The 16,180-nt window shown below is 43.7% G+C and overlaps 1 protein-coding gene across 16 annotated transcripts in view; it reads right to left on the bottom strand.

Moving 5' to 3' along the window:
* Positions 1 to 16,180, bottom strand: part of nbeaa (neurobeachin a) — an 89,347-nt gene that overhangs the window by 36,620 nt on the left and 36,547 nt on the right. For all 16 annotated transcript variants that reach the window (XM_076749787.1, XM_076749791.1, XM_076749790.1 and 13 more), the window contains exons 7-13: positions 15,619 to 15,738; positions 14,267 to 14,413; positions 9,112 to 9,309; positions 8,104 to 8,237; positions 7,372 to 7,480; positions 5,507 to 5,659; positions 3,484 to 3,652 (exon numbers count right to left, since the gene is read on the bottom strand). In XM_076749787.1, coding sequence (XP_076605902.1) covers positions 3,484 to 3,652; positions 5,507 to 5,659; positions 7,372 to 7,480; positions 8,104 to 8,237; positions 9,112 to 9,309; positions 14,267 to 14,413; positions 15,619 to 15,738 — 1,030 coding nt within the window. The remainder of the gene's footprint in view (positions 1 to 3,483; positions 3,653 to 5,506; positions 5,660 to 7,371; positions 7,481 to 8,103; positions 8,238 to 9,111; positions 9,310 to 14,266; positions 14,414 to 15,618; positions 15,739 to 16,180) is intronic.

Raw genomic sequence — 16,180 nt, 5'->3', positions numbered from 1 at the left:
CCAAAAAGGCTGCCAAATAACTGACTAATGGAATATGGCAAAAATAGTCCAAAAGATGAACACATCAAAGAAGAGCGATATAAGACCCACCCTTTAGAAATAACAGCAGTTTTCCTTTACTACTCCCAGTGGCCCCTGCAGCTCCTTAAAGTGGACTCTCTCTTCCCTACTTTTACTCATTCTTAACTTGTCATTAGCAAGCGAGCAGTCGGTACACAATAAACCTCACAAGCTACCTGTTTTCATCAGCACTCTACATTCCCAACAGAGGTTTGTTAATTTTATAAGGCAACAATAAACATTTATGATGCTTGTGTGCATTTGCTGCTGCACACTTTTGCTGCGTCAGGACTTTTGGAATCGGCCGTATTTTATGCTACAAAGGGAGAGTACTGCAAACTGTGCTTATTGTGAGCTCAATGAGATGCACCTCTCAGACCATTTAAACCCATATCTGACCCATAGCTGCTTAGCCAGCGGAAGTAAGCTAAGGGAAACATAAAAGACTGAGGGTGTGAAAGGAAGGAGATATAAGGCTTCGCCCTCCGTATCTTTGTCATGCTCTGCTGGCCTTGAATCATGTGAGCGTGTTGTTGTTTCGCTCGGTTCACCTGCTCTTCACAAAGCCAAAACATGACACTGAAGCAATCCCCTGTGATCCATCATCCTTGCGCGTCAAGCTGGTACATGTTGGCGGAGTGGCGACACTCGCCATCCATCACGGATACGCAGCAGTTTAGTGTCACACGAGATGCACCAGGTGCAACCTCTGTTTTAGGGGCCTTTTAACAGGATTTGAATAAAGCGTATATTAATCCAAACCACCTCTCACGGGCAGCTTTAACTATCGTCTTCGACTTTCTGAAGAATTCATTTTTTTCCTCTTGTGCTCCTTTGATGCTGATCTGACTTGACTGTTTCATGCAGTCATTATGAAAAACAGATTGGTTCTGCCAGTGCGTGTGTGTGTGTGTGTGTGTGTACGTAAGTGTGAGTTTCTTCTGACTTTGGCTTTGACGTTGATTTGATCTAAAAGTACGGTGAATTTTTTTTTTTCCTGCAGTCTTCTCATTTATTTGTTGATCTACTCTTCTGTGTGTGCACAAGATTACTTATGGGCATGTAAGATATTTGCTGTCAAAATGCATTGTGTTACAATGATTACATGACATTTAAATGAAATCAAAATACATAGAAATAATGGCACCACTGAGATTACCAGAATAACATAAATACAAAAGTAAAACTCAGGCACTTCAATACTTTGATGTCAATAATTTGTTTTACCTTCATTCTTCCTTCATTCAATAGAAGCCATTTAATTGCGGTTTCTGTTGTATTATAATTTAGCTGCAAAGTTCAAAAGCGATGTACCTGTCGAGTGCAGAAGGCCTGAGGTGTTTTCATTAAGTGCAACACACGGCCCCTTTTTGTGGTCCTGACGGCAATTTTTAACAAACATCAAACAGCATTATTTGTAAAATATGAAGACAACTTGGAGAGGAACTATGTATTTCTCACAAGGTTCAAAGCAGGTGCAGCGTAGGAATACATTTAAATAAAAAATACTCTGCAGCTTGGATTCAACCTCATTACTTCAAACTGAGGTACAGTTAAATGCATTTCTGTCCACCAAGCCCATTGTATGTTCAAAATATGTGCCCATTACTATGCAAATTAATTCCATCAGCGCATATCACACTCTTACAGCGCAGTCAAGTACACATATATGCAGCTCCAAACCACAACTGGCCCATCCTCACGCTTTGAACAGCCATTAGTATGTGTCTGAGGCTAATTGCTACCGTTATCAGTGTTTCTTTATGTGGCTAAATCCCAGCAGTCAAACAGCAATATTGCCAAACAGAAAGGAGGCCAGACAGCCACTTGATTAGAAATTCCAAAAGCTCCCTTGGATCTGCCAATCAAATCTGTCTGTTGCCACGACAACACGGGATGCGTGCTCATCGTCGGAGGAGGGTCCAGAGCGAAAGACAAGGTTGATTAAAGTGAAAGGCCTGCGCCGACCTCCCTGAAGCTCTGCTGTGCAGCAACAGCGGCGGCATTAACGCTGTTCTCTGCTGAATTACAAAAACAAACATAAAATCTGAACGCACTGCGTTTAAAGCATGATGCATTTTAGAATTGAAATTCTTTTTCAAATATGGACATTTTTATAGTTTTGTTTCACAGGCAGGACATCAGAGTGTGCGCGCTCACGTTACAGGAAAAAAGAATATGTATTCTCTGTTTGTGCAATGCTCTTATTTACCCTCAAATACACAGAACCACTGGCACCACGGGGCTGCTCAGCCCTGCTCATGAACAGGGGTCGAGCAGTGGGACGTTACCCACTCACACCCACCTTCTGCCAATCTGCATAACCATCCAAAGCCATTAAACATTCAGCTAGCTACTCAAGTCACATTGATTATCGACTTTAGGTCTTCAAGGGGCTGTTTTCAGCTGTGAGCTAAAACTGATTTGACAACTTTAAAACCTCTAAGCTCATCTTAAAAAGCTCGTCTTTTCACGGAATGATCACTGCTCATACGGCAACTGCTTACAATTAAAAACTTCTAAAACACAAGGTTAGAAATAAACTACTTCCTCTACATTTTCATCACAAGTGCGAAATGTTCTTGCTGGCTGACGGAGCTCCGCAGGAGACGGACCGCTTTAACAGCAATCGAGAAAAGAAAGAAATCTTTAACAAGTGCTTCAAAGTGATGATTATTGTGTCGACTCAGAAATAATGTTGATTTAGTCGAAAGATATTACTGGTATTTGGCTCTTTAATAATATAGCATAGTGTGATTGTGGCCAAGAAAATTCTTAAAAATTACGATCTTCTATGTATTAATCAATGAAAGCATTTATCTAATGATGTCTGGGTCAACTATGTCTGTAAATTGCACTAATGAAGAGACGCCAGCTACCTTAAGAGAGCTGCTGATTTCAGGAAATCCTATTTCACGTTTATTTGTACAGTCTGATATCACGCACAATGTCTCAACAGGCTTTTCAGGCTCATGCCAGCAGCGGCTCCCACTTCCCAGATCTTTGTTTGTCCCATCTCAGACGACATGATGCCGTTAGTCTGGAGCCCTGGACAGTGTAAACACACACTGCCTCTGTAAATGGTTTTACCATTTGTGAAGTGGCAACTTTTCTTGTGAGGATATGAAAGGGTGCCGTGAAGGTCCGAGTGTCAGAAGCAGATGTTTGGTATGTTTAGGATGAAAAAAGAAGAATGTGAGACAGACATTATAATGTCATGTGCTGTATAGACACACTATAGTGCCATATATGTAGCATACAATAGATTCCAGGTGAAGAATTGTGTCTTTACATCCCTAGTGGCGTTCATTAGGAGTGCAAAAGGCACTGCTGTTGTTGCTTGTTGACTGTTTCTTATTATTTTTCTTTCTTCTAACAGGTAACATGTTTTTGTGTGCAAACTGTGAGCAAGTGTGAACGTACCAAGACCTTTGGGGGTGATGCCACTGCACTCCAGCGGGTTGATAGCCCAGTAGTAGTACTTAAGAGTGTGCATCAGCTGCAGGACGGTCCCCACACGGCGTATTGTGGTGTAGATAGTGGCGGTGCCGATGAACTCCGATGACAGGTACGTGTAGAGGGATAGCTGGACCTGCATGTATACACACATCCATTTATACAGCAGATATAGCTACACACACACACACATAAAGGTCGACGGATAAATGCAACCTGCCAGACACCTGCTGGGGAGAAACACATCATCCGTGCGTGTTTCTGGTGCTCAAAGAAAAGGCAGTTTTATTGTGAAAGGATATCCACAGGGGGATGAGAGGAGACTTCCCTCCAGCAAAAGCGCCAATGTTTCCTGCTTTGTGTTATTTTTGATCTCTCCGTGCCTGAAGCCATCAAGCATCTGAGGAGCCCCGTACGCAGCGCTGACATTTAAGGAGGGCGCTCGTCGACTGCTCATTTCCTTCGTCCCTCCTTCCCCATCTCCTGCTGTCCCCCTTGTTCCCTCTCTTAATATTCCTCTACCCGATCCTCTCCATCGCCCGTACACAGATTCGAGTCTACTGCACGCTCGCAAATCTCCGAGCTCGTTACGGTGACCGCGACGCTGAGGACCAGCCTTAACGAGGTAGCTCTGCTTAAGCGGAGGAAATTAGCGGAGTGCCGCGGCCTGACCATACCGCACCGCAGCTCATCTCGAATGGAGAGTGCACTCAGCTGACTTAAATGGCCTTCATTACATTACATTTCACACAATGAGCTGATGTGTTTATCTGCTGCGATTTCCGACAAGCTCCGGCTGCACAAAAGCCCGAAATTCCTTGATTGTGGCACAACAGTATGGGCTGCGCTGCTGCAACGCTAGCTTGTAACAAACATCCCGCTGCCTCTGAAAGGATTATGTTTACTAGTGGCACTTGGTAAAGAAAACAGGCTCTTTATTTTCAGCGTGAAGCGAGGGAGACGTTATGGGCGCTGGGAGATGAGATTCAGATGTGATTTCTTCAAGTGTTTCATTAAGTCCTGAATATGACCAAGGCTATTCTTGCCAATAATGAAGGTGATAATAATACCCTGAGAAGTGGAAAATAATAAAGCTCAGTGGGAGACAGAATGGTACAGTGGAAGCAAGATTAAAGGATTAAAAGATTTTTTGTGTGTGTGTTACTGCACAGCACATTTATTATGCTTGTCTTGATCTCATTATGGCCCTGCTGAATGTTTACAAGCAATTCATTGTAATGTTCTGCATTGGCTCTCGATTAAAGGTAAAAACCCAAAAGGAAATCACATCATCAAGCCACTTTGTTTCGCGGTGACGTGTAAATTAAGGGGGATGCGCTTAAGCTGCGTCGGATTCCGACTTTCACGCCCTCCTTATCCTCCTGAGCAGCAGCGATGGCTCAGTCGCACATCTCCCCTGGAGAGCGGCGCTGCTACGCCCAGGAACCAATCACAGCTCAGGGTCAGAGGGGAGAAGACAGGGAGTCAGGAAGTTCTGAAAATAATGGACGCAAGAGCTGACTGGCCCTGCGGGAACGCCAGGAACACTCACATCTAGTTCAGAGTGAGAGGGAAAAGAGGAGCTACACATCCCTCTTCTGTCCTGGGGTCTTTTCAAATGTCACTTTTTCTCTTTGTTTCCTCCGCTTGCATGTTCTGTCCCTGCGTGATGTGCCAGCTCCTCCCTCTGTGTCCTGCAACCTCCTTTGTTATATTATTGTAAAGGGCAACGGCCGCTAAGATGTCAGTCCCTCCTTTCTCTTCGTTTCACGTTGCTTGCTTGTCTGAAGTCCGCTTGCTTTCAGAGAGAAATCTCTTGGACACGCTAAGCAGAAAATATGTTCTCTCTTGCTTTCTTTTCCTGTCTGTCATACCTGTTTGGAGTCTATCACCCCATTAAATCTCTTATTCAGACCATCGTTGTCTGTTTTATGCAGCAAGGTCATGAAAACACACACACATACACACATATTCACACAAATAAACAGACCTTGGCAGGGGTGTGTATCCAGATGGCAGCGTTGAAGAGGACATGGTCACAGAGCTGTTTGAGGAGTGGCGCTCCGTGAGGTAAACCATCCAGATACTTGGCGAAGGACAAGAACTGTTCAAGTACCGCCCTGGTGATGTGAACTCGTGACGACTGGACAAACGACAGGAAATACAAGCTGTGAGTTAACCAGAACGAATGCTCATGCAAACCTCTTTTTTTTTTTTTTCTTTTTACTTTTAACCAAAGCAGCGTCTTTATACAGCACTGCATATCTTAGATTCTCACCAAATCTATTAGTTCGCCAATAAAGCTAATTTATATCTCCTTCAAATGTTACAGAACTTGGCCACACGTCACCAACAGAGCTCCTTTAAGGTGATACAAAAGACAACTGCATCATTACAGTACAGAAGATGCCTTGTTGCCACGGTTACTGTTTTGACACTTTAGTGACACCCAGGACTCACAAGTGGAATGAGTTCAGTTTTGTTAAGATCTGCTAATAACACTTTTATTTTAATTATAATTACAGGTTTTATTTAAGCGACTGTGTAGGGAGATGCTGTCAGCCTACTGTAAAGCCAGTGTTACCGTGGTTACGTTCAATCATCTGCTGCATTATGCTTTACATTGGATAATCCAGGGTTCCCACTCATTTTTAACAGTTCGCTTAACGCTCACTTTGTTTCCCCACAGCTAAATTCAGCCGCTGTTCTGCTGTCAGGAAACAGAGCTCCGATACACGGATGGTCAGAAGTGGTAACATTATCCGGCTTGGCTATGGTAGTCGTGAAATATCTGCTGATGCTGGCAGTCTGTTGAGCAGCGTTTTGATTTTTGGTGCTTTTTCCCTTTAGCATGGCCGGCCAGACCCACGTCCCCCATGTTGCAAGCGTCAAACATTGAGAGCAGACATCGAGCACGGCGAGGGTCAGCCTCTCTCTTGAGCCTTACATTCATCATTTGAAAGCCATTACTTATCAACCACGCACTTTCCAGCTGTTTTTATGGATAAGCAAACTGTATCCCATGACCAAAACAATGTACTGCATATTCAAAACTAACCCTTTCCAAACCCATTTCCAGGCCTGGAAACAGTTTTTCAGACTTCATATCTCCCATGAATGTCATGACCACGGGGACCCTGATAAACTTCGGTGCCTTTGTTAACAGTTGCAAAATGTGTCAAATCAATAATTTACACCAGCAAACAAGACTGCGATGTAATTCTTGAGGTATCTATCTTTTTCTCATTATTTCAAATCATCTTTTTGCACATTTGTGGCATCCTGTTACTCCCCGCTGCAGTCTGAGGAGACAAAACTAAATTAATAAACATCCCTTCGTTGCTGTTTCGGAGAGGTGTTGATTCAACTGTACTATGATTTTGAAGGCTGCAGCTTGTGGTGCTGTTGAAATGTACTGCATCACACAGAGGGATGTTTCTGTGTTTTCACCAAACCTTGTTCAGTAAATGGGGTGGACAAAATAATAGAAACACCTGCCAGGAATTCAACAAGACCACAGACAGCAGCCTCCAGAATGACTGAACATTACAGATTTACTGCAGGGCTGCTGCATTAGACTACAGTAGTTGTACCTAATAAACAGTGTACACATGAAACACACACCGTAAACATGAAATATTAAGGCAATTAAAACATAAGGCCCAATATAAAAAAAGGGCTGTAGTTCCATACCCACTACAAAACTGGAGGCCGTATAAGCCTTGAGAACTTTAGTGGAGGACATGGTGATACCACGACCTCCAATCAAGGCTACTCTCCTTCTTCACCCAACAACAACAACACGTACATGAACATGTAAACATAAACTGTTCATTGTGGAGGCCGTTTACTGACCTTCTCAAGCAGGTATCCAATCACCAGGAAGCCCTTCCCTCCCAGCATCTGCTCCTGCATGGCCACTGAGCTCTTCAACAGCTCCACCAGGAACGCCAGCAGAGTGGCACTGCAACAAACATTGCAACACACACAGATGTTGCAGTAAAGAGGAAAGAACACCCGCTCCATGTTTGTGTCACCTCTCTTAATACCTATGTTAACCTTCTCTGTCATTTATTTTTAATAAGCAGGTGTATTTTTGTTTGTTATCATTGTCTTCCTGATGATATCTGACAAATAGTCTGACTGCAGCTAACGTGATGCGGAGATGCAGCCTGATCTGTAACTGCATTAAGGCTGATGTGGCAGAGGTGTTATCAGGACCATCTCAGAGCGAGAAGAACGCAGACACTCTGACTTTCTAAAAGCCTCTGGGGAAGACTACACAACTCCTCTTCCTTCAGACTTCCACGACTCTCTCTTTCTAATCAGTTACTTCTTGCCTGTAGCATAATAGTCTAAGGTTGGTCTTTTAAATGCAAGATAACTCTCACACATGTAAGATTCATCTTTATCTAACGTCATTTCCTCCTTTGTTTCTGGGTCCAGGATCAGCTGCATGTTGCACCTTAAACAGCAAAAATGGCATTTTTGGATGCTTTAGCCTATTTACTGCACTAGCAGTCGTTGAAACTGTTCATATAGCTGCATTATAGGCTGTCACCGCGTTTATTTTTGTCGACCACTCACCACACTGTGGTGTCCACGCTGCTGTCATTGAGCTGTTTGTAGTCAAGCTGAGCGAAGAGAGGGAACAGGACCTGGATGCCTCCTATGGAGTGGATGGCACTGTGGATGGAGTGGGTAACGATGGCCTTCACATCCTAAAGGGACGGAAATGGACTGTTAGTGCTGACAGGGACACGTACTGTACCGCATGTACACACAGATAAAATCACACACTCGCTCACTGCCAAATTAAACTGCCTTCATATGCAGACTTACAGCAGAGCATCTACTGCTGGTCTCAAATACAGCTTTACTACAAATTTGAATAGTGATTAAAGCTCAAAAAACATATTAGTCAGACATTACAACTGAGGCCTTATTTCACAATGTACACACTGTTCTCTGCTTTTAATTATCTCTTGTTTATTAGCTTCCTGATTTTCAAGAGAGATGAGTAAAAACAAGACTTTATTTACTCAATACTGTCGTGGAATGAAGCCAATTTCCCTTTGATTTCAGGGAGAAAATTGATTTCATTTTGAAATGATTTTAATCAGACCAAAAAATGTTTCCATAGCTCTATAAATGGCACCGGCGTGAGCTGCTTCATGCTGTCTTATCTCACTGAACTGAACTCATAAAAAAAGATGACCTCTGCTGACTAACTGAAATATCTCTGTAACGGCATTATTTGCACAAGGAGAAAAGCAGGGAGGAATTTTCACAAAGAAGATTCACCATTCGCAGAGCAGACCCTCCCCAACCTTGGATGAAGGACACTTTGAGATATCTGCTCCAATACAACTACTGTACAAGCGATATCCTCAGAGGAAAGAGTTAAACTGACAGCTGAGAAAAACCGTGATCTTCAAGACATTGGTATTTACTGCAGGGTACAGTCTTCCACAAAGTGCATTTTGTATTTTCTTTTTCTAACCCGTCCCTCTGTGGTAAACCCCACATCTACTGCACTCCATGCAGGGTAAACAGTAATGCATTTGATACCAGGAAGAATCCAACCAGACTGACCTGCAGCATGAGTGCGTGCGGTGAGTGGACGAAGATGGAGGGGTTTTCCCTGGGCGACGACTCCAGGCAGAGCTGGGCATCCGTCGCCTTTGCGTTGTAGGTGAAGGAGATGGAGCTGGCCAGCTTGCCATCGTACAACACCTGCTTGTGGTGCTCAGCCAGGTGGATGTCACTCTCTGACTTAAACTTGAAGGTGCTCTGCGGCGGCGGAGAGAGAAGGAGAAGGTCGCATGAGGAAAAAAAAGACAGACAGATGACTTGTCCAGAGACAAGCTCAACACCCAAAATGGAGTCTGCTTAATTGGAGCATGAGCTGTGTGTAACAACACAGCATTAGCTTAATGAACACAGCGCTAACCCGGGCACTAATTCAATTATCCCAGAATAAGAGATGGAGAGAGGGAGCGGAAGTGTGGGAGAGGGGCACTCAGGGCTCCAAATTTATGTTCTCTCTTTGTAGTCCACCGACAAAAAAACACACAAAAGAATAAGGACATAAACAGACACACGTGTTCTTCCACTTTTGCATTTATGTAAAGAATTGCTGTTTAAACACACACTTTGTCTTCTGTGCTACCTTCAGGAACAACGATAAATAAAAATGAATTTGTCTTGCCGGTGCAGATATTGTGGGAGGCTGCGCTTTGTGTATGTGTGTCTGCATCTATGTCTACATCTGTCTGTCTGCACAGGTCTGCGGGTCCGTATATATCCTGCAGCGGTGCAGATACACACATGAAGCCCCGCCGATGAAAGGCTAGCGAGTTGCTCTGCCACCCTTTGCAGCAGCTCAAGGCAAGGGGCGCTCTCACCTCCAAGCGGCTGGGTCCCCAGGTGCCCTGCTCAGCCTGACTGCGCAGGAAAGCCCCGGGCTGCTCACAGACCTGCAGGCCCGACTTGTTCTGAACCTTTCATCTGATGTCTGAAGCAGAAAATGCGCCCTGAGCAGTTTTAACCACGCAGCGCAAAAGAATCACGCTGAAGTTAAGAGTGCACTGCACAATGGAGGTGTCTGAAGAAAATGGCCCCTCCACAGCGTAACATCCTTATCTCCGTCCAGGGGCTGAATACAAGCCTGCAGTTTTCTAGCACCGTCTCAATTTCCTCCTTCCTTCCAGTTACCAGAATCAGTTGTGACACAGAAACCTTGCTTTTATAAACCGATAATCTGAACGTGAAGCACACTTTGCACACACACTCTTGCTCGCAAAACATTCATTCCAAGAGTAATTAGCAGTAATTACATGCTAGGAGAGCATGTCTATGTTCATATTTTCTGAACATATTACTTTACGAGCTGAAGACCCAGAGTTAAAAACAAATCTATTGAACAGCTACGTTAAAAAGCTCATCCATTAAAAGTAACCGCAGCCATGTGCAAGAATAATCAATCACAAACACAAAGAAATTGCTCTTCGGTTTATTTTGAAGGTTAGTGGGCCCTCTGCAAGAAAAATACTGAATAGCCTGAATGTGAAATTAATACACTTATTAAGATGCACATTTTTTGCCGTGTAAGCCCATTTATTGTGGTGCATTTACGAAACGTTTGCGTGTGTACTTGTGCACATATATAGATGTTGCTGTGTAAACGTGAGCTTGTATTCATGTTGCCGTGCTAAACGATGGAGGCAGCCAGCTCAAAGTTTAAAAGAGCTTTGCTGACTCTTTACATAAAGTATTAAGGGATGAACAGAGGTATTTGGCAGGCAGTGGGAGAAGCATGCGGAAGTGAAGGGGAGTGCACATTTTTACATATGTAAAGCTTTACACAACTGCGTTCAAACACGTGTGCCACTCACCTAGTCACACAAACAAACACGCAGGGGGATGAAAGCAACTGCTCTCACCTGACAGCTGCAGATAGGACACTGGCCTGCAGTGATAACAGCGCACACACACACACACACACACACACACACACACACACTCACACCTGCATTCAACTGAAGGTGGGTGGGCCTCCCTGCATCACCACAAGGTCTGCAGTCCTACAAAACCAGTGCTCCAACATACATCTAAAAGGCTGTCAAATTTATGCTGGTAAATTATGAATGAATATCTTAATAAGCACAAATCTGGAGCTGAATAAATCAAATCTGAAAGGGGTCAAATAATAAGTGACATTATCGATATCCAGTGTCACTCATTACATTAAAATGCACAAAACAAAAAGCCTCTCGATAAAATTATTACGAAACCTGACAAATACGCACAAGACACGCGTGCACACAAAGACACACACACGCACACGGACGTGACAATACAGGTGTCCAGATAGACTCACACACTCCATTAATTACGTTGTGTCCAGATTGTTGGCAGTGCTCTGCAATGAGGACATCTGGACTCCTGATGAATAGGGCACCCGGCGACACACACTCAACAACATGCGAGCAACAGGACATACACAGAACACACACACACACACACACACACACACACAAACGAAAAAAAGAAAAAAAAAAACCCCTGGAGCTTTCTTTCGACCAAAGCCCAAACAGAAAAACAAGATGTTATGTTCCATCTTCTTCTTGTCATTAGGAGAGCACAGAAGTGCTGAACTGCGCACACATACAAACATTCAATACACAGCATGTCGACCATCATGAGGCGCGTCGAACGAGAGGACCTTGAACACCCTCGCTGTGCCGAAGGCTTGTTTAGCAGAGCAAGCAGAGTGTCTGTCTGTTTTTTGCTCCTCGTTACTGAACAGTAACACTGACGGTGGCTGAGACCGAGAGGCTACATACAGCTATGCACGCACGCTTGTATAGACCGTACAGTATGCATACAGTCGATACAGTTTTCTTCATTCATGCAGGCAATATGCTAGGAACAGCTTGTCATCTTTACACATCAGCATCTGAGTGGAGTCATGACAGCGAGGACCGGCCTATTCCCACTTAGCCGTGTGACACAAGCTGAGTCCCACCGGCGTTTTCCTTTAGCCAACCGAAAAACCTGCGCACACGCCATTACAATACCAGCACCGCGGCCGGCGGCTTTGAAACAACTGAGGCATTTAATGGTCTCTTCTGGGCATGTGAGAAGCCCATTCTGCGCCATGCAGAGAGGCAATCATCTGACTGATCAGCCCCAGGAAACTGTGGGCTGTGGCAGAGCGCGGAATCAGTATTCATGGCCGAGAAACTGCAAACCCTAAGCATGTGATCATTAGGAGTGAGATGTAATATGATGTGAGAAAAGAGTGAGACAGGAGGACAGGACAAAGACAAAGGCGGTCCTGCGTGAGTCAAAGCTCGACCTCATCCAGTCTATGTGTCCTCTGCATGTTGTCCATATGTTTCTCCATCCGCGTCGCCTCATCAAGTCTTGATAACAAAAGCAAATTTCTGATTCGGTATGTACCCTTTCTGAGGAGCTGCTGAAATACCAGCAGCTGTTCCCGCACATCAGCAGCCTCAGATATCCGTGCAGCCTCATGGTGTGGAAATCTTGACAGCTTTGGACACCTTCATAAACAAGCTGTAAGTGGCCTGAGGCGTGCAAGTCTGCCAAAACAAGAAGCAGACAGCTGGCAAGGTGTTGCGACATCTCAGCTGTCACCGATAGCCAGGCCAAAAGGCGGAGATGGTGATTTCTAAAGCTATCAGTGCGCAACACCTAACATTGTGAAGCCTCATTTGAATAATTGTTATCTACAGGAATGCAAAGTTTTGTGTCTAGACTCTGGGTTTAAAGGCAAAAATCAACTCTTGCATACTTCAAGCAAATCCCAAACATCAATTCTGGATTTCCCAGGAGGTGTTTGGTGAGAGCGCAGTAATTTACTTTTCATTGTGCCCCTTTAATCTCTATCTGCTTCATCTGTTTTAATTTTACGTAGCATTGTCATGTGCATGGATGCCTTTCTATTTCTCGCAGAGAATTTGTGTGTAAAAAAAAAAAAAAGTTTGAGTGTGGGCATTTAAATGGAAGTAGCCAGCAAGTTCTCAGACTATTTGGTTTTAATTGCAGGCCGCCCCTCATTCAAATCACAGCATGGCTTTCAGCTGCGCCACATTATGATCTATTTTGGAGTATCAGACTTAGAAATGATGTTCTGACAGTGGCAGAATTAATCAAAATGAAAATGTTCTTGCAGCTATTAGACTGCCTCGAAGAAGACAGCCTCTGTGTCAAAAGCTTGGTTTTGGACAATAAAATTTGCTCCATCAAGGTTACGAGAGTGAAGCGGCCGTTTACACTTCGACGACCTCTGCCAACTCTACTGCAAACTGAATTTATCTCTGTACACTTGATGAAAAACTTTCAACTTTAAATTATTGCAATGTAGATTTTTGCTTCATGCATTAATCCTTAAAAAGAAATCTAGTACTATACTCAAGCACAGTGATTCCCAACCAGGGGTCTTTCTGCAGTTGCCTAGAGGGTACGGGGACGGACTGCTGAGTAAACACCACGTACTGCGACTGAGAGTGTGTGAAAACTATAGTTTGGGAGCGAGCAGAGAAGTCAGCAGTTAAATGCATGTGACAGATGGAGAAATAGATAAAAGTAATGGACAAATGATTAAAATAGAACAAAGAGTGATGGATAAAAACTTCAATAATTAGCCGGAAGTAACTGATAAATGGTCGAAATAGCTAAAAGTAACAGATACACAGTTGAAACTGATACCTTTGTGATAAATGGTGAAGTATTGGTTAGCTAAAAGTGATGGATCCACCATTGAAATGGTTAGCTAAATAGATGTATTAGATATTCATTTCAAATGGTGAAATACTAGGTTAAAAATAACAGATAAGCCCTTGAAATAGATAAACTATAACTGATAAATGGTTGAAATAGATATGGATGGATAGATGTTTCTCACTCCAGCATTGATGCAGCATAAGAGAGGATCCACAGGATGTGAAACAGTCTATACATTAACCACACGGACTGACAACAAAGACCGCAACCCAGCAAACACAAGGGCACCCTGGCACTGGTGTACAAACTCTATTTTTGCAATTGACAGCCCAAGAATGACTGATGGCCTCAACAACTTCTAGCTGACAACGTGAATCGGCAGACAGCATTAAGTGACACTGTAAATGCAATCCTCACTGCCAAACAGTACATGGCACGAAAGCGTACAGAGAATACACAGTACGGTGGGTAATAAAGTGCGCGGCCGCTGTCTCACCTTGTATCCCGGGCCAAGTTGGTGAATGGCAAAGATCTGAGCTGGGTTGAGAGCTTCACTGAATACGTAAATGGCTCCCAGTTGACCACAAAACACCCTGTTAGCGTCCGCTGTCTCTGATGAACCCAGGAAACACTTGTCATAGCTCTGAAAAAAGGTAAGACACATGAAAAAGTAAACGACCATACCAAATATTTCAGGTTGAGCCAGAGTCAGAGCTGACTCGCAAAGAGGGACTGGTTCCTCAGACTTCAGGTGGTTTAACACGATTCCCTGCAAGCCAGCGGGGCAAAAGCGTCCTTATAGGGTCATTTTGGAAGTTTATTTGAATGCTATTTCAACGCTAAACTAATTACAGCTTTGCTGAACTTGCACACTACAAGTACGCCAGCCACAAAGTCTCTTTAATACACTGTGTGTTTTCATTTTCAGGAGCCATTAACAGAGAAGATGTGTTTGTTTAAAGTGTGCTCGTCTTTACATTCTAAGATGTCTCAAGAGTTAATCCTCCATTTTCCGTCTCCGGTCATAAGTTCATGGCATTCTGCAGGGACAAACACAGCAGACGGTGAGAGGAAGATGAACTCTTGATCGCTGCTCGTTTCTAATCGCTCTGTTACAACTTGGCCATCACCTGCTATTACATTCTTTCTGTCCACTCGCCTTTCATGTACTCCATCCCTCTGATGCCCTTTATCACAATGAAATCTTTACTCTTCTGCTTCTTCAAAGTGATGAATTAAGTTTTATATTCAGCCTTCGGGATGAAACAAACCCTGATAGAATCTGTACATTTTGAGACCACTCGTTTACTGGGTTTCTTTTCTTTCGGGTCTTACTCAGTAAAACACATTTTACCCTAAGGCCAAGGTATTTCTTACAGAGAATAACACCAGTCCCTGGTAATTGCAGCAATGTCAAGAGCCAACTAGGAAGGAAGTGTAATGAAGGCTTTGCTGCCACTGCCAGGTCAGGCTACTTGTCCCCTGCTAAATGGAAAAGTTTGAAGTTGGAGTTTGGGCGAGCTGTGCTGGAATGAGGCCCAAGGGCAACTCTTCCCCCACTGATGAATGCAGAGGGCAAACCTCAAATGTTTGCCAATATCACAGCAGGAGGGAGATGGAAGCGGAGCCAGACCAATACTGGATATCTGCGGCTGGGAGCGAAACTTCTGCTAGTAACATATGAGCTACAGGAAATACTTTTTTTTAGCCAGAATGAAGCTTTTCTCATCCAGAGGCAGCTGAATAATAAACTCAATACTCAAAACTGACTTTGAAGCACCGCCTCCACCTCAGTGTCTTAAATGTAATCATTCTCATAAAGATCAACACAACGCCTCTGTCCCTTACATCGTTGGTGTTGACGTGCCAGGCCATATCACCATAGGAGACCAGCTGACCGTTGACATAGCACCGGATCTCGGAGTTCCTCCAGCGGTTGTAGATGTGGACGATGCTGATCATGTACCACTGGAAAAAAAACAAGAACACGTTCAGGAAAGAGACAAGATGATAAATGAAAACACGCTCATATGCAACAATGCGCCACATTAAAGACTGAGGGTGCATTTTGTTTGTTTCGCCCGAGGTTCACAGAACAAGTGGCAGGCTCCATTGTGTTTCTGTTGATTGAGGCTGATGTTTTCTTGAGGTAAGCAGTGCCATATTGTAATTGATTTTTTTTTTTTTTTTCATTGTGCATTTCTTCACCCTTTGTGAAGCATCTTGAGTAGTCTCTGTGCCTGAAAGGTGTTGCCTTTCCTTGCCTGCTCCACAGTATCTATACCGCTAACGATGTTTCTGTATATTATTTTTTATATTGCTCTGTCGGTGGCCAAATTCATTACATTGACCGGACTCCTGTAAAGTAAATCCATTGAAGCCTGAGAGAAATTTTTTTTTCATCAATGAC

This window comes from Chaetodon auriga, chromosome 15 (assembly GCF_051107435.1).
Source record: "Chaetodon auriga isolate fChaAug3 chromosome 15, fChaAug3.hap1, whole genome shotgun sequence".
Taxonomy (NCBI): Eukaryota; Metazoa; Chordata; class Actinopteri; order Chaetodontiformes; family Chaetodontidae; genus Chaetodon; species Chaetodon auriga.
Note: the sequence above shows the minus strand (reverse complement) of the source record. Positions and strands in the feature narration are given on the sequence as shown.